Source organism: Hypanus sabinus, chromosome 22 (genome assembly GCF_030144855.1).
Source record: "Hypanus sabinus isolate sHypSab1 chromosome 22, sHypSab1.hap1, whole genome shotgun sequence".
Classification (NCBI taxonomy): Eukaryota; Metazoa; Chordata; class Chondrichthyes; order Myliobatiformes; family Dasyatidae; genus Hypanus; species Hypanus sabinus.
Genome location: NC_082727.1, coordinates 40,437,481 through 40,463,351, shown reverse-complemented (window position 1 = coordinate 40,463,351; position 25,871 = coordinate 40,437,481). Strand labels below are relative to the sequence as shown.

General features: G+C 41.5%; 1 protein-coding gene across 5 annotated transcripts in view; it reads right to left on the bottom strand.

Moving 5' to 3' along the window:
• LOC132379550 (myoferlin-like) overlaps positions 1-25,871 on the bottom strand; it is a 263,587-nt gene that overhangs the window by 14,302 nt on the left and 223,414 nt on the right. For 4 of the 5 annotated variants that reach the window (XM_059947583.1, XM_059947585.1, XM_059947584.1 and 1 more), the window contains 3 exons: positions 12,268-12,409; positions 11,227-11,326; positions 2,999-3,180 (listed from right to left, as the gene is read on the bottom strand). In XM_059947583.1, the coding sequence (XP_059803566.1) occupies positions 2,999-3,180; positions 11,227-11,326; positions 12,268-12,409 (424 nt within the window). Of the gene's footprint in view, positions 1-2,998; positions 3,181-11,226; positions 11,327-12,267; positions 12,410-25,871 lie in introns of those variants that run through there. The other variant, XM_059947586.1, reaches the window with a different exon arrangement.

Sequence of the window (25,871 nt, the reverse complement as noted above, 5' to 3'; positions counted from 1 at the left end):
TGTTTAAAGAGACTCTTTAATGGCCTGTGAAGGAGTGAATTGTTAAAAATTCCAAGTGCTTAATTTACTCTAGGCAAGGAAGGTGGTTTTGTGTTAACAGTCTGCTTCTAACATGGCTAGAAATTCACAGAGGGTATGTAGAAAGTGAATTTGCACTGTAGGCAAAATAGTTAAAAAAATAAGCATATTGTAGAGAGGGAAACTGAATATTTCAGTTAACAATCTTTCAAGATCACTAACTATATCCTTCACCCCATGAATGCTATATATTCTAGCAAGTATCTTCAGGAATCTTCCATTTTTATTTTAGTTTTCCAGCCTTTGTAGCATTTTGCTTTTACACTGAAGAATTTACATTTAAAATACCTATACCTTTTGTCCAGATCTGCAGTATTTAATTGGGCAAAGGGGCCTAATGGGTAGGCATTGTGCTAAAGCAACACAGTTCATCTTTATGCTAAAAAATTTACAAGATTTTTCTATTCAGAATTCAATATGTCTATTATCCTAACATTTACAACTTGGACTAATCTGCAACAGTATCAGAAGGACAAAGTCAATAACCATATATATGGTCAATATAAATTAATGCTTAGAGCACTGAAAGGACTGATTCTGAAACAACAGAAACTCAAGTTGATTAAGAGCAGTGGTCCTAAACCAACAGTAAGATTGAACATTTCCTTTATAATTTCAATGCTCTATCCAAACAATTTCACCAACAAGATTAGTCTGGTATTCCAAAATTAGAATGTTGAATAGTACAACAAGGGAACAGGCCCTTTGGCCCAGAATGCCTGTGATACCAAGTTAAGTTCATCCTATCTATCTCCTCATGGTCTATATCCTTCCATTCCCCGCCTGCTCATGTTGTCTATGTAAATGTCTCTGAAACGCTGGTAATATATCTGTTTCTACCATCTTCGCCAGCAGCACATTGCAGGCACCTGCCACTCAAAAAAATCTCCTTTACATGTCAAGTTATGCCCACTAGTATTTGACTTTTGGTTGAAAAAGACTATCCTGTTTATACACTCTAAGGTTGCCTCAAAAAGCCCCGACGCTCTAGGGAGAACAATGCAAGCTTGCCCAAGCTCTCCTTACAGCTGATACATCCTCATGAATCTCATCTGCACCAAAGCCCCAATACCCTTCCTGCAATGCAGCTACCAAAACCACATACAATACTCCAAATGTGATCTAGCCAAATTATAAACAGCTGCCGTACGACTTTCCAACTTTTACAATCCATGCCTGACTGATAAAAGGCAAACACACAATATAACCTTAAAAAAACCATCCTCTTTTATTGCCACTTTCAGGTGCTTATGGACTTGCACATCAAGATCCCTCTGTATGTCATGCTGTTAAGGGTTCTGCCACTTACAGCACATCCTCCTCTTATATTTGACCTCCCAAAGTGCAACACCACACACTTGTCCACAGTAACCCCATTTGTCATTTCTCCATTCATATACCTTGCTGTACCCTTTAACAATCATCCTCACTATCCACAACTTCACCAAACAACGGATGTCCCTGAACTGTTCCTCAGGTGGCAAGAACAGGAAGGCAGGTTACTACCTAAATGGAGTCAAGTTAGGAAAGGGGGAAGTACAACGAGATCTAGGTGTTCTTGTACTTCAGTCAATGAAATCAAGCATACAGGTATAGTAGGCAGTGAAGAAAGCTAATGGCATGCTGGCTTTTATAACGAGAGGAATTGAGTATAGGAGTAAAGAGGTCCTTCTGCAGCTGTACAGGGCCCTGGTGAGACCCCACCTGGAGTATTGTGTGCAGTTTTGGTCTCCAAATTTGAGGAAGGACACTCTTGCTATTGAGGGAGTGCGCAGGTTCACAAGGTTAATTTCCGGAATGGTGGGACTGTCATATGTTGAAAGATTGGAGCAACTGGGCTTGTATACACTGGAATTCAGAAGGATGAGAGGGGATCTGATTGAAACATATAAGATTATTAAGGGATTGGACACACTGGAGGCAGGAAGCTTGTTCCCGCTGATGGGTGAGTCCAGAACTACAGGCCACAGTTTAAGAATAAGGGGTAGGCCATTTAGAACAGAGATGCCGATAAACTTTTTCACCCAGAGAGTGGTGGATATGTGGAATGCTCTGCCCCAGAAGGCAGTGGAGGCCAAGTCTCTGGATGCATTCAAGAGAGAGTTAGATAGAGCTCTTATAGATAGCAGGGTCAAGGGATATGGGGAGAGGGCAGGAACAGGGTACTGACTGTGTATGAGCAACCATGATCACAGTGAATGGCAGTGCTGGCTAGAAGGGCCGAATGGCCTACTCCTGCACCTACTGTCTATTGTCTATTGAACACCATGGTCATGGACATCCAGTCAGAGTATTACACCTCTCCATTGCCCTATGTTTTCAATGCCCAAGCCAATTTTGAATCTAATCTACTAAAGCACCTTGGATTCCCTATGCCTTAATCTCCTGGATAAGCTTGATGCGATGGACTTTATCAAATGCTTTACTAAAGCCCAAGTAGTCAACATCAACTGCTCTACCCTCAAATCATCATTTTCACCTCAAAAAACTCAACGAAGTTCATAAGACATGACCTACTTCACACAAAACCATACTGACCATCTATGAAAGTCCAGGCTTTCCCAATAATTTTACTACGATTGATGCAAGGTTCACTGGGTTATCCCTGTTGCCCTTCTTAAAAATTGTTAGATATTCTCTAGCCCTCTGAGACTGCAATTGTGACTAAAAGGGATATAAAGATCAGTGTCAAGGCCCCATAAATCTCTTCTCGTCCCTTCCACTATAATCTGAGATACACCCCATCAGGCCCTTTTGCAAGTAATAAAATATCTATTATGTTCTATTATTTTAGTTTAAAACTAACATTAAAGTTATTGAGTATATTATTGACCAAAGCAAATGAAAAAGCTCCAGAATTGCAAGGAAGAACATCACAGCGTTAAAAATAAAATTCCAACAATGCATTGAAGGTCCTTACAGCCAATATACGTTTGCCATCTTTCTCTTGGACACATGGCCACCAACCATTGAGGGATTTTTGAGAAAAGAGTGAAGTCACTTTAGCACCACCATTCTTCTCGTTTGGCAGCATATCAAGGTCGCATCTTTTGGCTATTTTGGCTGGATGTATTATCGAATTCAGATCCAACTCAAGGACACCTGCAAATTGGAGGTAAGAACACCAACACAATAAGATGATGAGAATCAAACAGGAGCAATTGGCACATATTACAATCTGCCACACTATTTATAGGGCCACAGTCAAACACCACAATTATTCCTTTGTTCTAATATTTCAACTTTCATTAGGTCAATTCAATTCAGCAGATTAAACAAACATCACAAATTTATTTTAGTGAATTCCCTGGAAAATGCTTCAAGGCTAGAAAGGATTATTCTGATCATTTCAATGAAAAAGCAAACAATTTTAATGGACATATTCCAGTTATCCATTCAATAACTTGACAGAATTCATTATATATGTCATAATGTCTATTCAAATTCAGTATATATTCTGTAACCTTAAGCCAATTAAAAGGGTAATGGGAGAATGGAAAGCACTCTGACTGTGATTCAATTCTTTAAGGTTTTACTAGGATTTTAAGAACACAAGCCCATTTGTAGAGGTATACACAATTATAAGGGGTAGAGATAGGGTTAATTCAAGCAGGCCTTTTTCCATGTGGTTGAGTGAAAGTAGAACTAAAGGTTATAGGTTCAGGGTAAAAGATGAAATAGTTAAGGGGAATTTGAGGGGAAACTTCCTCACTCAGAGGGTGCTGTGAGTGTGGAATGAGTTGCTAGAGGAAGTAGTGGATGCGGGTTTGATTTCAACATTTAAGAGAAGTTTGGATAAGTACATGGATGGGAAGGGTATAGAGGGCAGTGGTCCAGGTGAGGGTTGATAAGAATAGGGGGAATAACAGTTTAGCACAGACTAGATATGTCAAATGGCCTCATTCTGTGCTGCAGTGCTCCACGAAAGAGAGCCAACTCGGCATTCTCCATTGCCCTTTCTGTACATGAGACAGCTGTGATTTGATTCCCATATGAATGGAGTTAAAAAGCTGGGTGGGGAGTGGAGAGGTTCTTCGTCCTTTTGACACCATCCATTACCCATGGGGTGAAGGCAAAGAAGAAAATAAATATTTTCTTCAACCCATTTCCACAAGTGTCATCAACAACATTTTTTTAAGACCGTAATTTACTTCTCTAACCCAAGGGCAGCCTAATATCCCTATCACAGCCCACAGCAAATGCCTGTAATAGCAACTATGTGCAGACCTGGTCAGAGTGTGTTGGATTAATGGCTTTACTCCAAGCAACACATTCAAGGTAGCTTGGCTTTATTGTGAAGCTATCTCATCCTAGCATTAGCGATTTCCTGTCTGTACTGTGCTACTAAATCCTAGCTTTGTGTTTGCCTACTATGTTTTGTTTCTGGTGGGGGAGGAAGATCAAAGAGAACACCACAGAAGTGGAACTTGACTTTAAGACCCATAACTTTAATGGGGGGGGGGGGCTTTCAGTGCAAGGTTGCTTTGTGTGTCAGCCATACACCCAAAGCGTTCCTCCTCCATTTCATTCCACAGGCAGTGATTTGCTTGATAATAAATGCTTTGAACACGTGAATGTGGCACTTACACTCACAGCCAGGAAACACAAAAATTGGGGGTAGAGAAGAAAATACAGGATTATGAAGGTGAGAATAACAAAATGAGGTGGGATCAGGAGGCAAACAATCAGCTCTGACATAGACGCTGCAAGAAGGATGCAGCATTGTCTTTCTTTTATAGAAATGCAAATAGGAAACATCTTTTAATTCATCTTTTCTTGTACTAATGTGGGGAAACAGGATTTCTGACCTATGGTGAAAAGCATGCAAGAAACTCAGTTAATTAGTCTCCCCAGAGATTGAAGCAGATCACAGTGCTTCATTAATTACAATTTGAATGTTACTACAAACAACTATTATTTCATTTTTAAGTGGCTACAGGTTTTTTTTATTATTTCTGTTTTTTCACTCTTTAATTTAATATTTTTTATATATATATTTACTGTAATTGTTTACTTTTTTCTATATTGTTATGCATCACATTGTACTGCCGCTGCTAAGTTAACAAATTTGATGAAATATGCCAGTGAATGAAACCTGATTCTGATTGGAGACTGGCTGAAAAGGAAATGCCATTGTTAGGTAGAAGGGGCTCAGATGCCCGCGTGATAATTAATGGAAATTAACAGCTCAAAGGAAGCACATTGGAGGATTTAGGCAACGTATTGGGATTCAGAAAGATGAGGACATCGCTTACTCCCTGCACAATGGTATAGCTCATTCTTATACTAGCTGTATGTTTTGTTACACATTGCAATGGAATTAAAGAAAGGATGGTGTGGTAGCTCAGCAATTAGCAATAACGCTGTTACACTCCAGCTGTTAACTCTAACTGTAAGGAGTTTGCATGTTCTTCTGTGACGGTATGGGTTTCCTCCAGGAGCTCCAGTTTCCTCCTACCTTTCAAAGATGTGCAGCGTTGTATGTTTGGTCTCATTGGTATAATCGGACAGTTGGGAAAAGTGAAATTAATAAAAAAACAATATGTGTCCAACACTGGAACTTCGAAGAAATAGCAATTTTTTAAAAAATCACAAGGTTTCTCATTAACTACTGAGGAGAATCACAATGACAGAAATTTTGACCATTTAAAAAAAAACTAACAGAATTCACTTATATTTTGACTAATGCAATATCATCCAGTTTTATCACATAAAGTGAGCACTGTGGAGTTGTGAGCCATCTCATAATGACAATTATATCTTATTCATAAGATTCACCCAATTAGCATTTTGTTTTGAGAGGTTTAAAAAAGGAAACTTGGGAAATCTACAAGTGAGAATATATTTAGGAAATTGGTAAGAAATGCACAAGTACTTTTGAGAGACAGACTAAAAAATGATAAAGTTTTAAAAAACTTTAATAACTGAACACATCTTAAAATGAGTTAAACTTAGCTCAGTATGTTACAGTAGGACCAGATTTACAGTATTTGGTGATTCTGCAGTTCAGTGCCAAGATGACATTAGGAAACAATTATACAAGATGACCTGTTCTCTGATATTGAGGTTCTAGATGAAGATTAAACAACCAAAAAGGAACTTGTTACATGCATGAATAATTAGTTCTGGTATACTCCAAAGATAAAAAAACAGAGCTTAGCATTTCTCAATATTTTACTGGAAGTTTATCGAAAAAATGGGACATCAGCAGATTTTAAGATAACAATTTGCCTCATTAATAGTGCAGGTATTTGAAACGTGATAAACTCAAAGGTAGAAATGAGGGATCATTTTTGTGTGCTGACTGTCACATAGCCTGGAGAATCTAAAGTGTCAAAACAGTGCAATGACCATATCGTTAACATTCATTACAACTATGCATGAAGTTTCTCAGTGTGTTTAAAAGCAGTCTTTCTTGATTTGTTAACAAAAATAACATTGGATTTAATCATGGAATGTTTTCTGCAAACTTGCCTCTCAAAGAAAATGAGCAAAAATACACATTGCAGCTTTTTTTGTGCAATTTATAGCTTTTCCTTCATATTTTATCACCAGGACTTAGTTGTTTAAATTTAAATTTTTTTGGGGGGGGGGGATTTGTTGTTGCAAAGTGAACAGGAGGCACAAAGTTTTATACCAGTTATATTATTTCTCCCTTTACAAAACATTAATTCCCATGCTACTTAAATGCTGAACATAAGAGATTCTGCTGATGCTGGAAATCTTATGCAACACACAGAAAATATTGGAGAAACACAGCATGTCAGGCAGCATCCATGGAGGGGAATAAACAGTCCACATTTTGGACTGGAAAAAAAAGAAGCCAGAATAAGAAGGAAATTGGTGAGATAGGAGAACAAGATGGCAACTGATAGGTGAAACAAGGTGAGGGGGAAGGAGGGTGGGTGGGAAGTGGGTTTGATGTAAGAAGCTGGGAGGTAATAGGTGGAAGATGTAAAGGCTTAAGAAGGAAGCCATCGATAAAAGAAGACAGTGAACCATGAACGAAAGGAAAAGGTGGGGAATCCCAACAGGGCACCAGAGGGAGGTGATGGGCAAGTGAGTAGAAGAGAAGGGGCAAGAGGGGTGTTAGAATGCAGAATGAAGAAAGAGTGGGGAGAAGAGAAGTTATCAGAAGTTAGAGAAATTTCTGATATTGGCATAGGGTTGAAGGCTACCCAGACTGAATATGAAGTGTTGCTCCTCTGACCGGAGTTTGGCCTCATTGTGGCAGTAGAGGAGGCTATGGACCAACACGTCAGAATGGGAATGGGAAGTCAAATTGAAGTAGGTGGCTGCTGGGAGATCCCACATTTTGTGGCAGATCGAGCAAAGGTACTGACAAAGCAATCCCCCAATCTACAGCGGGGAGTGTTTTGGTTCTTGATGGTGGCAAGGGGGCAGGTGCAGCACTTAACCCACTTGCAGTGATAAGTGTCCAAAGTGAGAACAGTGTGGGAGAAATGAGTAGACACAGGAGTCACATAGACGGTGATCCTATGGAAAACTGAGAGTGGGGGAAGGGGGCATTGTGTGAAAGATTTGCTTAGTGGCATTGGTGTAGTAAAAATTGATTTTAATCATTTTTAATGGAGGTGTTTTAGTTAAATTAACAAGATGCTAATTAATGGCAATCACTGGAAGCTGCCCAAACAAAAAAAGTGTCCAAAGGTACAAAGGGAATTTCTTTGGGAATCTGTAAGGGATTTATTCTAAGTGGGTAAACTAAAAGTCATCTTAAATGTAGACTTGAAACTTGGTAACTGAAGCAGCAATTATATTTGTTGCTGCCAGTAATTTTTGAACGCTTTAGAAAGCATTTGTCAAGACTTTATATACCTTCAAAATATAGTTCTAGAAGATTGCAGTGAATTTTCCAAAGTAAAAGGATTAGGAAATATTCAGATCACTAGTCAAGATGATTTTGAGTTACAAAACAGATAAGAAAATTAGCTCAGTCTAGGATAGGTAGCAGATCATAAGCGGTTTCCTTTTGAGTTCTTCAATGATGTTGATGGTAAATGTATCAAGCAGTTTGCAACAGATAAGAACATTTGTAAGAGAACTACAGTACAATGAATTATCATAGGATGTGATTTTGTATCTACCGCAAATGGGTGATAGGTAGGCTCCTAATCACATTCATGACCAATTGAATCACCTTTTGATGGGGAATAAGTTTGATTGCAGCAAAGATCAGAAGGATGATGACAATGCCAAATTTCATACTGTTCTTCCATTCCGTATAATCTTGGCTGATCCCCGTATCGCGAAATTAAATTCTCTCACACCTCTCTTTACCCTGTAATGCCTCACGTCTAAAAATCTATCACCTTCTTCAATATACTCAGTAGTTTGAACTCTTTAACTTTCACTGCACTGGTTAAGCACCCTCTGAACAGTATTTCAACCTAGCCCCACATCTCAGACTGTCACCCCTGGGTCTAGACTACTTTCCACCACCCCAGCCTCCTAGCCAGGAGAAACATCCTCCCTGTACACAACCTATTAAGACCCATCAGAATCTTGTATGCTTCAATCTCCTTCCACTATAATACAGCCTTACTTATCCAGTATTACTCCAAATACTAAATACAGTCATAGGTTTCGAGCAACTTGCACTGCACACGACAGATTTTGCTATATATTCTTTGCCCAGTTAGGACTCATTAATTGTCTAATAATTACTGAAGTCAACATTCCACAAGAGGATTAAATGGAACTGGTGCCTCTTTGGGAATTTAATCAGCTGTAATATAACAAATCTGACCTTGGTATAGCATCAACCCTTTAAAAAGCCAGTTTGTCACATAATGGCATCCAGTGGGATGCCTGCACCAGAGAGAACTAAGGGCTCTTCCACTTTGCTTCATAGTCTTTAGTAACGGGTTTCCCAGTCATAATATTCACGGATAACCTGAGATTTGGAGTTCAAGAGTTGCTCTATTTTAATATTTAATTTAGCCCATTCCTTTCAGACCGTTTAACCCATCCTCTGGGGAATTAGTCCAAATACGTACATCTTAAAGCCAATTAGAAGTTACAGTTGCCAAAGCACGCTTCTTGGGTTTGGCAGGTAATTGAAATTCCCAGCTTCTTGACCCTGGCTACATATTACATTGAAGATTAGAAGCTAAGAGGAAATGACAAGCCCATTTCTTTTTTAAAAAAAGAGAAAAGACACATCTGCTATATTCCAAAAATCACCCCCCCCCCCCATTATCAGTAATAAAAACAAAACTTGCAGGACATATTTAGGTCAGACAACATCTGTGGAGATAGCAACAGAGTTATCATTGTGGATCAATGTTCTTTCATCTGAACTGGAACCATGATAAGACAGTTAAAATTGCAGGAAAACAAAATTTAGCATAAGAGGTCTTGAAGAACAGCAGTTTGGGAAGAACAATGGGAGAGAATGTTTAGGTCCAGTAGAGCTTTTTAACTCAGTAAGTATGGTCTGTTATTGATTGCAACTTTAATCTTAAATTAACTTAAATTCAGTAATTGTTATAGGTACGTCATAACAATTTGAAAAAAACTGTGGTGCTGGCTTTGGACAAGCAGAGTAAATTGTGGTGACATAAGGGACCACTGGAAATCTGGAACAACATACAAAGTTGCTGTGAAAACTCAGAGTTGTACTCAGAGCATCCATGGAGGAAAATGAACAGTCAACATTTTGGTCAAGACCTTCATCAGGACTGTGGAACTTGTGGAAATTTACTTTAGAAGAAAAACAGTCTAAAACTCTGCACTATGCAGCCACCTCTATTACACACACGCTAATTGTAAATCAAAACACCACAATGTATGAAACATCTTTTGGTTAGAAATATGCATTCGCCACTTACTGCTGGCAGGAAACCAAACACAGGTTGTACTTCATTTATCTAGTGCTTGCCAACCAATTCAGGTGTCACACATTTACACAAATTTCTGCAATACTTGCATTCACTAGAGTCATATGGAGATTTCATCTCTCATGAAACAACAAATTACTTCAGAACCAGCACATAAGACATTAAAACAATCACAGGAAAAGATCACAAGTAAACTTTCCATCCTACAGTCACTTGGCATTAAGTTTAATGAACATCCATACAAGACTTATCAAGGTTTAATAAACACAATCCACCAGTATGTGGTTTCAATGACTTCAAGATAATTGGCGCTCATCACTATTACTGAAATCAAATTCTATTTAAATATAGAAATTTGAAATTGGAGATGGTTGTCAGTGAACCGTGTTGTAAGTTTTGCAAAGGCAGTCAAACTCATTATGGCTCAAGCTTTAACTCTTTTGTACAATTTTCAACTAAAAACCAAATCAATGTTGACACACATGCAAAAATGTGGTAATTGCATTTCAATGACATACAAATCAATTACTTCCAAGTTTCCTCCCCGAGCACATTTTACAAATAGGGTCTAAAACTGTAAAACCTGTTATTTAACAGAAGTTGTAGAAAACATTTTTCAGAATTTACCTAATGCTATTTTGCTTAAAACTGCAAACAATAGGTGAAAGAATTAAATTATAAAAGATAGTCTGCAAAAATATACTTGCACTAACCAATAAAACCTATTCAACTGTATTAATCTTAATCCTGGAGGTCAAGTTTATTTGTGTTCCTGACTTCTGGTATGGCCCTGGGAACCTCTCATTCCAATCAATTTGGTCACCAACTCCATACTGCAGCTCCCTATTCACCCCAGTTCTTTTCTAATTTTGTCCACCTTGCTCTATTCTTGGCACAATTCTGAACATTTTTGACTTAACATTATTATTCTTGGATATGACAAGACCAAGACAAGTCATTTTGCTACATGCACAACTATATTGATGGAGACAGGTGCTGCTCTGAGGGACAGGTTTCACCAATGCTAAAGCAATTTGCAGGACTCTTCAAAGCTGCATTGGATCTGGCCATTTCTACACCATGCAACTTCCAAAAGATGCTCGGTTTAACAGCATAACAGAACTCTGAATAATAAATATCATAGGAATACATTATTTAATACAGAATATAACCAGCAATAAATGCTACAAATAAAAATAATATTTTATAGCATATGTACTGCTGGATTAGAAAGGCAGTACTTTAGTTTAACCACAGTAGATTAAGCAGAAAGAGAATTTCATACCCAAATAGTCATCCATGGTAAATTTATCATTGTCCCATATTTGAATGAATAGTTTCGGAGGTGTCCTGAACTCTGTTTTGTCAAGACTCCAGAAGTTTTCCTGGAATAGAAGAAAAGCATGCCAGTTTGGATGACCCATTTCACATTAATCTTCTCCCTTTGGCCTTTTTACATAAAGCCAGCTGTGATAGCTTATGCTTTCTGAAAGGGCAAAGAGAATCAGATCTGATTGCAGATGTTAGGCATTGCTAATATCATGCTGATTTATCAAAATTATTTTATTAAGGCTTGCAACTTAATTCTGTCACGTGCACTGGCACCTTCCTACATTTATGAACCCTGCAGAAAAATTATTTTTTTCCTTTTTACAAATATGGCACGCACACCCTAAATCTAAACACCTGGTTTAAGCACATACAACCAGCTGTACAGTGTCAAATTAGAGGGAGCTGGGAAGATAGCTGACATAAGTACAAAAGTAGAAGGCTACAAGGTTACTCTAATGATGAATTTTTTGATCCAAAGAAAACAAAGGTCAGTTAGATACGGCCCTTGCTAGCTTCAACCACTTCTTCATGCACTAGCATTCCCACAGAAAACTGCATAAATAAGTGCTCACAGCAAGGGTTACATTCTCATGGCTGTTAGCATGAATAGAAAGAATGTACACTTACAAACAAGAGGAAATGGTGCAGGGCAGAGGACAATAGACCTCCCTATGGGAACTTCTGTTCCACAAGGGGGACTGGTTGCAAACCAACGTAACTGCCCTGTGGGGATGGCTGTACTCAACAATTACTGTACTTGAACCTGAACATTCCAGAGAACACTGAGCCAGTTCACGGGTTTGACTTTTTCTTCTATTAAACAGTATTGACAAAGTTAAAATAAACTGCTGCCCGAAATCAGACTTGGACTTTCAGCCCTCCTGGATTTTCTGCTTTATACGACAGAATTCTTAACTTCAGAGTGCATCTAAAATTTTTCAGGCAGCTCTCTTTGGCCTTTCAATGCTACAGTGCATGGAATTCAGAAACTCACCTTCTTGGAGATAACACACAGCTGTTCAGCTGGGAGGTATTCAAAAGGGAAAATAAATCTCCAGTTGAAGTTTCCTTCTCCTCCGAGGGACCTGTAGTGCACATCTGTCTTCTGCTTCTCATCTTCAAGCCCGCCTATCCAACTAAAAACAATTCAGAAGAAACAGGAGAAAACACAATCAAATATATATAAATATTTAGAGTCAAACACAATGCTTCACCAGTTAACCACTTACACAAAGAAGCAAGGACTTTGGCAGAGGATAGTTGGAGACATACCATTAGCTTCAAAACCAGGACCTCAGTACCTCCCTCTGCATCTGGATCCCTAACTTCTTGATTGCGTGACTACAGATAACCACACTAGGATACCTGTGTGCTTAGCCCACTGCTCTTCTCTCTCAACACCCATGACTGTGTGGCTATGCACAGCTCAAATGCCACCGACAAATCTCAGAAGGTAACAAGGAGGTATACATGTGTGAGTCTGATCAGCTGGTTGAGTGGTGTTGCAGCAACAACCTTACATTCAACATCAGTAAGAACCAAGGAAGGGGAAGTTGAGGGAATGCACAGCAGTCCTCAACGAGGGATCAGCAGTGGAAAGGGTGAGCAGATTCATGTTCTTAGTAGTCAACATCTATAACTTGTTGATTGATTCTAGACAAGACTTCTTAGATAAAATTAAAAAAGCTTGGGAGGATGACCTGAATTGTCAGATTTCTGATGATAGGTGGAATAAAATTCTTATACGGGTTAATAAATCATCTTTCTGTGCTCATCATTCTCTTCTACAATTTAAAGTGGTTCATAGAGCTTACATTTCTAAACAGAAGCTCTCCAGTTTTTACCCGAATGTTTCTCCACTTTATAATAAATGCAACTCTGCTGATGCCTCTTTAATTCATATGTTTTGGTTTTGCCCTAAAATTGAAAAGTTTTGGCAGGAAGTATTTCATCCCTTCTCTCAACTTCTTAGGGTCCAATTTGACCCAAATCCCCTTACTGCCTTGTTTGGTATTATTGCAAATGAAGATATAACTTTAAGTACTCCTAACCTACAGGTTTTAGTTTTCACCTCTCTTTTAGCAAGAAGAGCAATCTTGTTTAAATGGAAGGAGTCTACCCCTCCTACACATCTTCAATGGCTACGTGATATTATGTCTTATTTAAATTTAGAAAAGATCCGCTGCTCAGTCTTAAATTCAAAACAATCTTTTTATGATATTTGGGGACCTTTCCTAAATTACTTTTCCAATTTATAAAGTTTAACAGTGCACAGACTTTTATGTATATTTTCATCTTCTCTTCTTAAGTGAATATGTTTTTTTTCTAATTATCCATGGTCATCCATTAGCTTTTTTCTTTGGTAGTTGGTAGGGGGTTGACATTTTTAATATAAAAATTTATTTTATGATGTATGACTTATCTTTAAATTTTTGATTACAGAGTGATATACCTTTATGTGTTATGCTATAACATTTTGATCAATTTTATTACAATATATGAATGTACACAAGTTATGTTGAGATGTATCTATGTGTTGCACTCTGTAAATCTTTTTTTTCTTCTGAATAAAAATATTGTAAAAAGAAAGAAAGTGGTCAACATCTCTGAAGATCTATCCTGGGTCCAATATATTGATGCAATTACAAAGAAGGCATTGTAGCGGTGTGCTACATGCAGAGCTAAAATTACGACACGGAGTCGGTAACTGCAGTCGAAGGAAAAACTTTATTCGAAATCCTCAGCCTCACTTTTAAGCCTCCCTCAGCCTGCCCCCCGTGGCGCAGAGGCTCCAAAGCTGTGCTCGCAAACCCCCGTAGGCTATCTCCCTTAGCCGGAAAGCTGGCTAATTGTGAGCCGGTTCGGATGTGCCAGGAAATGGGTCGCCACATAACGCCCCCCCCCCCAGAACCGGCGATACACCCCCCAATGTCCACAGACTGGGCCGGAACCTGCTTGGGAGGTCGGCCTCTGCGCCGAGGTGCCGGAAACTCGACCGGTTGCGCCAGGTCCACATGGGCCGGTTTGAGTCGGTCCACCGTGAAAACCTCCTCTTTCCCCCCAACGTCCAGCATGAACGTGGACCCGTTGTTCCGGAGCACCATAAACGGCCCCTCGTATGGCCGCTGCAGCGGTGGCCGATGCCCGCCCCTTCGTACAAACACAAACTTACAGTTCTGCAGGTCTTTGGGTACGCAGGTCGGGTGCCTCCCGTGCTGTGAAGTGGGTATGGGGGCCAGGTTACCAAGCTTCTCACGTAGTCTGCCCAGGACTGCTGCGGGATCTTCCTCTTGCCCCCATGGGGCTGGTAGGAACTCCCTGGGGACGCAGGGGTGCGCCCTATACCAACTCGGCTGACAAGGCGTGCAGGTCGTCCTTGGGTGCTGTGCGGATGCCGAGTAGGACCCAGGGAAGCTCGTCTGCCCAGTTGGCTCCTCGCAGGCGGGCCATGAGGGCCGACTTCAGGTGACGGTGGCTCCACTATGGGTGGTAGGCAGTTGTGTGGTGCAGCTGAGTCCCCAAAAGGCTGGCCATAGCTGACCACAGGCTGGAGGTGAACTGGGCGCCTCTGTCGGAGGTAATGTGGGCCGGTACACCAAAGCGAGATATCCAGGTGGTGATCAGGGCTCGGGCGCAAGATTTGGAGGTGGTGTCGGTGAGCAGGACCGCCTCTGGCCATCTTGTGAACCAGTCCACGATAGTTAGGAGGTGCCGCGCTCCGCGCGACACTGGCAGGGGGCCCACGATATCCACATGAATGTGGTCGAAACGCCGGTGGGCGGGATGGAACTGCTGCGGTGGGGCTTTGGTGTGCCGCTGCACCTTGGCCGTCTGGCAGTGCATGCACGTTTTGGCCCATTCACTGACCTGTTTGCGGAGTCCGTGCCAAACGAACCTGCTGGAAACCATCCGGATGACTGTCCGGATGGAGGGATGCGCCAAGTTATGAATGGAGCCGAAAACACAGCGCCGCCAGGCTGTCGGGACGACGGGACGGGGCTGGCCAGTGGTGACGTCACAGAGTAAGGTCCTCTCACCCGGGCCTACGGGGAGTTCCTGGAGCTGCAAACCGGAGACTGCGGTTCTGTAACTCGGAATCTCCTCATCTGCCTGCTGTGCCTCTGCCAGTGCCTCAAACTCTACCCCTTGGGAAAGGGCATGAACGGTAGGGCGAGAGAGCGCATCCGCCAAGACATTGCCCTTACCCGAGACATGCCGGACACCCGTCGTGTATTCAGAGATGTAAGACAGGTGGCGTTGCTGGCGGGACGACCAGGGGTCGGACGCTTTCGTAAACGCAAAGGTAAGCGGTTTGTGGTCCGTGAACGCGGTGAAGGGCCGACCTTCTAGGAAGTACCTGAAATGCCGGATTGCCAGGTAGAGCGCCAACAGTTCCCGGTCGAAAGCACTGTACTTGAGCTCGGGTGGCCGCAGGTGTTTGCTGAAAAACGCCAGGGGTTGCCAGCTACCTGTGATGAGTTGCTCCAGCACCCCACCGACTGCCGTGTTTGATGCGTCCACTGTGAGGGCGGTAGGGGTGTCCATTCTGGGATGTACTAGCATTGCGGTGTTCGCCAAAGCCTCCTTCGTTTGAACGAAAGCGGCGGCGGACTCCTCGTCCCAGGTAATGTCCTTGCTCGGACCCGACATCAGGGCGAACAGGGGGCGCATGATCCGGGAAGCTGAAGGGAGGAAGCGGTGGTAGAAATTGACCATACCTACGAATTCCTGAAGGCCTTTGATCGTGGTGGGTTGGGGAAGTGGCGGACCGCATCTACCTTAGCGGGCAAAGAGGTTGCTCCGTCTTTAGTAATCCTGTGGCCCAGGAAGTCAATGGTATCGAGTCCAAACTGGCATTTGGCGGGGTTGATTGTAAGACCGTACTCACTCAGTCGGGCGCAGAGTTGACAGAGGTGGGACAGATGCTCCTGACGACTGCTGCTGGCTATGAGGATGTCGTCCAAATAGATGAACGCGAAGTCCAGGTCCCATCCCACCGCGTCCATTAACCGCTGGAACGTCTGTGCGGCATTCTTCAGGCCGAATGGCTTGCGGAGGAACTCGAAAAGGCCAAACGGGGTGATGAGAGCCGTTTTGGGGACGTCGTCAGGATGCATCGGGATTTGATGGTACCCTCGGACGAGGTCTACCTTGGAGAAGATCCATGCGCCGTGCAGGTTTGCTGCAAAGTCCTGAATGTACGGCACAGGGTAGCGGTCCGGTGTGGTAGCCTTGTTCAGCCTGCGGTAGTCGCCGCACGGTCTCCAGCCTCCCGTCGCTTTGGGCACCATGTGCAGGGGGGAGGCCCATGGGCTGTCGGACCGCCGGATGATCCCTAATTCCTCCATCCTCTGGAACCCCTCCTTCGCCAGTTGGAGCTTGTCCGGGGGAAGCTGCCGAGCGCGGGCGTGGAGGGGTGGTCCCTGGGTCGGGATGTGGTGCTGTACGCCGTGTCGGGGCATGGCCGCTGTGAACTGCGGTGCCAGAACCGATGGGAAATCCGCCAGGACCCTGGTGAAGTCGTTGTTGGACAGCGTGATGGAGCCGAGGTGAGGGACTGGCAACTGGGCTGCACCCAGGGAGAACGTCTGAAAGGTCTCGGCGTGTACCAGTCTCTTCCTGGGCAGGTCGACCAGTAGGCTGTGAGCCCGCAAAAAATCCGCACCCAGAAGCGGTTGGGCTACGGCGGCCAGTGTAAAGTCCCACGTGAACTGGCTGGAGCCAAACTGTAGCTGCACCTGACGGGTGCCATAGGTCCTTACTGTGCTGCCGTTCACGGCCCTCAGGGGGGGCCCCGGTGCCCTGCTGCGGGTGTCGTAACTCGTCGGAGGTAAAACGCTGATTTCGGCCCCAGTGTCGACCAAAAACCGGCGTCCTGACCTTCTGTCCCACTCATACAGGAGGCTATCCCGATGGCCAGCCGCCGTAGCCATCAGCGGCGGCTGGTCCTGGCGTTTCCCAGGAACTTGCAGGGCGGGCGACAATGGCGGGCTTCTGCGCCCCACCGCTGGTGGTAGAAGCACCAGTGTTCATTGGGCCAGGGGTTGGCGGGCTCTGCGGCCGGGCCTGGACTGGTTTGCTGCCGGGAGCGTGGCTGGGAGATCTGTGCGATGGACGCCCTGCTCACCTTTTTGGCGTTCCACAGCAAGTCCGCCCGGGCTGCCACCTTCCGGGGGTCACTGAAATCCGCGTCGGACAGCAGCAGGCGTATGTCCTCGGGCAGCTGCTCCAGGAATGCCTGCTCAAACATGAGGCAGGGTGTGTGTCCATCGGCCAGAGACAACATCTCATTCATTAAAGCCGAAGGAGGTCTGTCGCCCAAGCCATCCAGGTGCAGTAAACGGGCAGCCCGCTCGCGCCGTGAGAGTCCGAAGGTCCTGAGGAGCAGGGCTTTGAATTCCGTGTACTTGCTGTCTGCCGGGGGGCGACTGTACGAACTCCGCGACCTGGGCCGCTGTGTCCTGGTCGAGGGAGCTCACCACGTAGTAGTAGCGGGTGTCTTCTGAGGTGATCTGGCGAATGTGGAATTGGGCTTCGGCTTGCTGGAACCATAGGTCCGGGCGCTGTGTCCAGAAACCCGGCAGTTTCAATGAAACCGCATGAACAGAGGCGGCGTCGGTCATTTCTGGTCCAAAAATCGTTTGGACCGTCGGGGTCACCAATTGTAGCGGTGTGCTACACGCAGCGCTAAAATTACGACACGGAGTCGGTAACTGCAGTCGAAGAAAAACTTTATTCGAAATCCTCAGCCTCACTTTTAAGCCTCCCTCAACCTGCCCCCCATGGCGCAGAGGCTCCAAAGCTCTGTGCTCGCAAATCCCCGTAGGCTATCTCCCTTAGCCGAAACGCTGGCAAATTGTGAGCCGGTTCCGATGTGCCAGGAAATGGGTCGCCACAGCATGCCAGCATCTATATTTCATTAGGAATATGAGAAGATTTAGTATGACACCTAAGATTTGAGCAAATTTATGCAACTGCAATGTGGAGAGCATTCTAACTGGTTGCATCACTATCTAGTATGCAGGGGCCACTGCACAGGATTAGAAAAAGCTGCAGAAAGTTGCAAACTTAGTCAGCCCCATATACATATCCATACTAAACACACACACACACACACACTATATACATCTTATTGCAATTTACTGTTTTATGTAAGTTGCTGTACTGTTGGTGCAATACAATTTCATGACGTATGTCAGTGTTATTAAACGTGACTCTGATTCTTGCAAAGTCAATGCACTGTGTGCACACTTCCAATGCAGATTCCTACTCAGATTCCCAAAACTGTATTTGCAAATGAAGCTGAGGAATGGGGAAGATCATTGAGAGTACAAGGTACAAGAGACCAGGTCTGGCCAGAGCAGAGCATCTGTGCTGGATGTTCCACCATCCTCTCTTCCTTTAGTTTAACATGTCTGGAGCTGTAATTTACAGGAGTCAGAGTGACTGTGGCAAACAATGGAACACGGATTCCAGAACAACAGGAAGCTGAGTGGGTGCTTCAAAATTACTGATTTAGCATTAACCATCAGTTTAATAAAAATTACTTGTGCCAATGATTACCAGGCAACTTTCTGCAATGTGTTCAATGGACAGTTAAATTACAAAGTAAAATGACATAGAATTGACCAGATTATTTCTTTCATGCATATCCACTTTCCAGGGTTCTTCACATCTTCAGCATTTGCATCTGTGTACTATAGCAGAGGTAGAAATCTGTCAGAGGTCACTCTGCAGCTAAGCTCATCACCAACTGACAGAAGTTCTGGCAAATAAACAGCAGCTCCATCTACTTAAACAAGCATTACCTCATCTATTAAAAATATGAAGCTTTTTGTTTAAATTTTCCATTGCATACTGATTTTATTATTCTTTATTAAAATATTCAAGCCATTTGTTTTTAATTACCTCTGAACGCAAGGCTGTTGCTAACACTGAGCCATCTATGCCCATGTTGTGGGCAGAGCCTTTGTTCAGTCAACCCCACCCTAGTTGCAGGTTATGGAATGTTGCACCATAGGCCATGTAACAAATGTGGCAGAAAGTTCCAGCATTGCCGGTCCTAATGGCAAAGCAGTAGGAGAGTTCAGCTAGAAATGGATGAAGAACAATCCTGCCTTAGAGAGCTGTTAAGGACAAGATGCTGGTTCAGTAAACTAAGCAGCAGAATAACATAAATCAATCACCATCTCAATTTTCTAGAAGTCTTGGCAATTTTCATATCAAGAATGGCAAGAATTACAAACATGCTACTCTCTTAAATGCCAAGGCTTAGAAAATTCCTATTGATCCTGTACACTTGGTATACAATTACCATTTTCATTCCTCGAAATTTACTGAATAAAGAGGGGAACAATTTCTACAATGCATAGTTGCCTAAGAAACAAAAAAACACTGAGAACAACAAAGATAGAAAGAATTCACTGGAAACTAGACACACACTGACAAATAGAGGTAAAATACAGGGAGAAAGATTGTTCCATGCATAAGAGTTAACAAAACCACTGTGGCCAAGTTACTAAGTCCATACTCATGGAACAGACAGAAAAAAAACACAAGACAAAAACTGTATCAGCGAAGTATAGGAAGCTATAGGCTTCATGCTCACAACTCCTCCGAGAGATCTATTGCTACACAAAAAAATTCACTTTAATGTTAAGCAAATCTTTGTAAACCTATACCACACTGATAGAAATTATAAGCCTTTCAGGTAACTGTTGAACTCCTCCATGAAGTGAGTTGAATCTTTAAACCATTTCTTGGTAGGTTTGTATTTATACTAATTAAAGTAAGAGATTACAGTTTTAAAAATAATGCAATGCAGGATCAGCCCATGTTGTCTAGAAAAGAGTGCAAAACAACAATGGTACAAGATGGAAAAGGACCATTCCTTATGATAGTAAAAAGAAGGCATGTTCCAATTAAACAATGAAGTGAAACAAGTAATTAAGCAGTTAATGAACAGATGTACATGCAGGGAAAATAATCTTTTTCAAAACCTCTTTCTAGCTTTGGCATTCTTTTGGAATATCAAACAGCTGCAACTTTTTTTTCCCCCTAAGTTTGTCCAAAAACTTAATCAAGAAACAAAATCTAGAGCTCACACCACCCATGAAGGCTTCTCAGTCTCTTTTGGAGATGACCTTTCATTCTTAATCTAGAGCAGACATCTTTCAAAGGTTTCAGTGTCTCTCTTGTCCTTTAACCTTCCAACTCCCTCACAGGCTGCATAAAAGCCAACAAATTTCTCTTCAATGGCTCAGAAGTCCTCAAGTCAGTTTGTAGCTGACAAAGTCACAATGATAATTCTAGACAGGGTTACACAAATCTGGACAAGTCAAGGTCAAGTTGTGTTACGACATGAGTATTTCCAACAATTTGAAGAATTTTATGAAGTAACAAAATGTTGAAGAATTAGGAAACAACACATATAAACTGGAAAATACTCAGTACATCAGGAAGCATCTGTGGAGAGTAACAACATTTCAGTCAACATCTTTTTAAAGGAGTTGGAAAAAGTTACAGAGGAATATTAAAGAAATATAATTGCAATTTTAGCAAAGTTAAGGGTCCTTTGAGAGGACTGCACCAAGCAGGTTTCAACTACATAATTTATTTAGTAATTCAAAGTCAGAGCATAGACATAGGCTATTTGGTCCAACTGGTCCATACAACCAAGATTCCCAACTAAGCTAGTCCCATTTGCCCATGTCTGGCTCATAAACCTTTCCTACCTATGTACCTGTAAAGTACCTTTTTAAATGTTGCTATTGTACTGGCCTTAATGATTTCCTCTGGGTGGAAAAAGTTGCCTTTCAGGTTCCTATTAAATCTCTCTCAAACCCATCAACAAAGAAGCAATCTCCATAATGCAAAATCATGGCAGATACGTCCTCTCTCTGGTTCTAAACATGCCCTGAGCAAAAAAGAACATTATTGTCCATTTGGACACTTTTTGCTGAGCCAGTGAAGCATTTAAGGACACATTTCCCAGATTTCACACATTATACATTTTGCATCAAAAAATGTGTACTGACATCACCCAGATCAGCCCACCTCCAGTTTTAAGGTTATGCCCTCTTGTCCTGGGCTCTTCAAACTGAAGAAATAGTTGCTCCATCAAATCCTTTAATCATCTTAAAACACCTCAATTAGATCACTCTTTAAATCATCTTTACTCAAGGGAATATAAGCCTAGCCTATGCAATTGGTTCTCAATTTAATCCTTTTAGCACCAGTAATGATTACCAGTTGTTGAAAAGTATGGGTGTACAGCTGTACTAAGAAATTAAACACATTTTTCTGATTTGAAGTTTAATTGAACTAAATATGGAGCAACGAAAAAAGCTTGTCAGGTTCAAACAATACCAATTTTACTGCATTTTCTTTAAGGGGAAAACAAGAACATATATTAATTTCACAACATTTGGTTCTCCGATTCAAAAGAATTCTACTCATCTGACTGAACAGACATGATACTTCGCAAGATATTTTAATCAATTTTTTCTACTGTTGATTGGTTAAAACTATTTAAGCAAATTCCACACTCTTCTGAGCCATGGCACATAAATGGACATTGTCATATTTTCAAACTTAGCATACAAATGAACAGAATACTGTTGTTTCTATAAATTTTAGAAGCATCAGTACTATAGGGTTCTTTCCCACAACCCTCTCCAAAAAAAAGCAGTATGTCTGGGCTACATCATGAATCTAGTGTTGTCCTATGCTTTAAAGATTGACTTCTAATTTAAAAAGGTGACACATAGAATTGCCATTTTAAATATTGCACAAATTACCAATAGAATTATTTCCCTCAAAATAAATATTTAAATGAAATTAAGCACAACTATTATACAATCATATTAAATATAATGTAAATATTATTTTATACATAAGAAAGACAAAATTCATATAGATAAAAGTGGACAGAAACCAAGTTATTATTCCATGTTAGCAAGTATGCATATTGAATTTCAGTTTCTTTCATTTTAGGTTCACTGGCAACCCAATCACTGTTGGGAATAATTGGATATTTTTAAGTATTAAAGTAAAAATGAAATGCAACCAAATTGTTGATGGCAATAAGGAATACCCACACGTTATTCCCAGTTGGCCGCCACTGTCTATAATACTTTCTATTGAGTTTCCATCAGCCAATCATCCACCTATCCCCAAAGTTAACCATCAATGTTATATAATATGCCAGCAACAAATCAGTGATTGGATACCCAAGTTCCTTATGTGAACTTCAATATTATTAAAATATAAAATATATTGCCAAAGGTGTTAATGCTCAAGAAAAATAAATAAACCTGCTTTTTTCCTCCTCCCAGTTATCACCTGTAACAGTCAGAAATCTCTGGCCCTAAAAGCAGTGCCACCATCTGGTACCAAGTGATAAAATCTGCAAATCTGTTTTTAAACATAGATGTTGTGCTAAGTTACACATAGCTAAAGGATATATTAACTAAAATTTAATTATAATGCATTTTAATTGTGGCATTTCTGGGATACAAGGATTATAAAAATAAATGACACTATTATACTTACCACATAATTGCTTCTCAATAAATAAGTCAAAATTTACAGAAGGAACTATAGTATTGACACAATATACAAGTGTCCCTGTGGTGTAATAAATAGCTGTGTGTTACGGCCATCATCCATAACAAGATACCAGAGGTACCATTAGCACTCGTAAGTGTTATATAAATCAACTAGGGCATAAAAAGCTGTCTAGGCCATTCTCTGTGGTATGCAAACTGCATGAAGGTCCCATCTGCTTGGCTGACACTACACAAGCTGAGGGCTGTGGCTACCATGTAAGAAGAAGATTAAACCTACATCCATCAAGATGAAAGATAATTATTGTCTTTGTCAGACACCACCTGTTTCTGTAGCATTCTTGGATTCAAAAGGACAAGCTGAAACTTTCCTCTGAAGTTCACGTTTGACAGTAGCTCCAGGCATTTCTCTCATACCTATATTGCAGCCTCTGACTGCAGTCTAGCATCCTGCAGACTTCATATATGATAATGCATTGGATATCTGCTCACCTACATATACAACACAATCAAACATGGTCTCACTTAAAAATCCTAAGTCAGGTGCTAGCTCTTCTCTTAAAGTCAAAATGGCCTTCTAATATACAAAAATCTACCAGATAAGGTTGATTTCCTATAGTTATACTTTTTTTTATATAAATACAACATTGGAATATAGGTAGTTCCTAACATGTGCTCATAGACCCACACAAGATCAAATCTGAGCAACATTGTAATTTTAATTCTTCCACATTTTCTTCCAATTTAGTGCTCTCATCTTTAGCTGCTAAAGCCGCAAGTGGTAGAAATCACATCAAATGTTTTGCTTTTCCATCCAAGGTAACCACCGTTGGCCTCAAGACCAAGGCTGGGCCCACTGGAACTATGTCGCTAACCCTTTGGATCCCAGAGAACTACAAAATTGCCTTGGAAGCATCAAGGCTTCAGGCACTGCAGTCAGGAGGCTCTTTCCTCTTCTCCACACACACTTCCTCAAAGATGCCCTCAACAGATCGAGTTGGAGGCAGAGTTCTGACTCTTGTAGAGCCATCACTGATTCTGACTTTGAAAATCCCCAATGGTCAGAGACATTAAGATAGAAGTGAATTATTAAAATTCAACATGAACCAATACTTAAAAAGCTAAACCCAAGGAAAAATCATTTAAAGAAGCTTGTCATTGCCTTTGCCTACTAAATCTTTGGCCAATACTTCCCTTAGAAATCAGTGGGATCTTGATCCTGCATCACTTCTGTCATGGCATGCAACCTGAGGGAAAAGTTTTGGCATAATGCTCCATACACATGCAGGTTTGGCACCTGCCAGGATTTAACAGCAGAATGCATCTGTTTCAACACTGCCCCTAAACACCAAAATCTAGTTTACAACTGCCCTAAATGTCATAATGGAGAGACTTTGTAACTCATCTAGCCTAGATAGGTTCAATACCCAGATTGAATAGGCAGAACAATTTCATCAAAATATCTAAAAATCTTAGTGATTCATACAGTAAGGACATTTTGAGAATGCCAGGACCTTGATGAATTTCCACTTGAGCAAGGTGACAGCAATAATGGATGTGGAATTAAAAGGAGGCCATTCTGCTGATAGTTCTACATCAACTCCTTAGTGGTGATATTCTATTTATCACCAACACTAATAACTTGTCAGGAGGACAAAGGTTTGAGGATAACCTAACCTTAATTAGGTCCGCTTAAATTCTACACTTTTACTTTTTCTCCTAAAGCCCTGTACATATGAAACTGCCCAGGGGCAGTATGGTAGTGTAGCAGTTAGCATAATACTTTACAGTTGTGGGTTCAATTCCCACCACTGTCTGTAAGGAATTCATAAGTTCTGCCTATGATCACAGTTCCTACCGACATCCAAAAGGCAAATGGGTTAGGTTAGTTGAATACTTAGGAGTATTTCAGTGGTGGGGGTTTGTTGGGCTGGGAGAGTTTGCTACCGTGCTGGTTCCTAAATAAATATCAAAATTTTTAAAAATCCAATTCTGGCAGTTGGTTATTGCAGCTGTCAAGCATCAAGGCTAGTCCTTGATGACTAATCAGAGCTATTTAAGACAAAATTGTTCAAATGGACTTGTAAGTAAACAAAGCTTTTTTTTAAAAAAACACCCATAAGTGCTATTACTGAAAAACATTAAGTATAAGTAAACTGGAAAAAAAATGAAAACAAATCACTTACCTGCACTTAGCTTTTCAATCAAGGTGAGAAAAAACATTCATACTGTGTCAATTACAGTTGCAATACATACACCAGTCATCCCTGGCAGGCCAGATGTCTGGCATCCTGTCCCTCAGCTCAGGCCATGTTGCACCTTGGACTTTCTGCCAAGTCTGGCGGCTAAAATTCACCAAATTAACAGAAGCAGCAACAGGCCACTCAGCCACTTGTACCTGCTCCGCTATTCAGCGCTTTCTCCTCATACTAATCCTGTACATGACGATCCTTTTGACATCTAAAAGGCAATCAATCTTGGTCTTAAGTATATTCCACGACAGAACCTCCTGTCTTCACAGACAGCTAATGCAAAGATACAGTCCTCGTGTAGTGACGAGTTCACATCTGTCCTGAATGGTTGGCCCCTTACTTTGAGATCATGTACTCGAGTAGCAGCCACCACACCGCATAGTCAACTATCTATCCTGCTGAGCCCCTTAATAAACTAATCTCTTCCTTCTGAAGACAATAGGTCTGAATGTTCAAACTCTTCTTCTATAAGACAAACCCAACCCCTCAAATCAATTTGGCAAACATTTCCTACACTCCTTTCATTGCAAGTATCTACTTCATTAGAGCTAATCCCCAGATGTTGCCCCAGAGCCCTATACTAGAGCACGGTACCTCTACCCTTCCATTCAAATTCTCTTACAATAAAGTATAATGAAGTACTTGTCTTTTAATTACTTGCTAATCCTTCATTTTGTAGTCAATGTGCACTACAAAACAGAAATAAACCATTTGGGCCATCTAATCTATGCTGGCCTGGTCTTCCTTGTCCCATGAATGTGCACTGGGACTACAGCAGT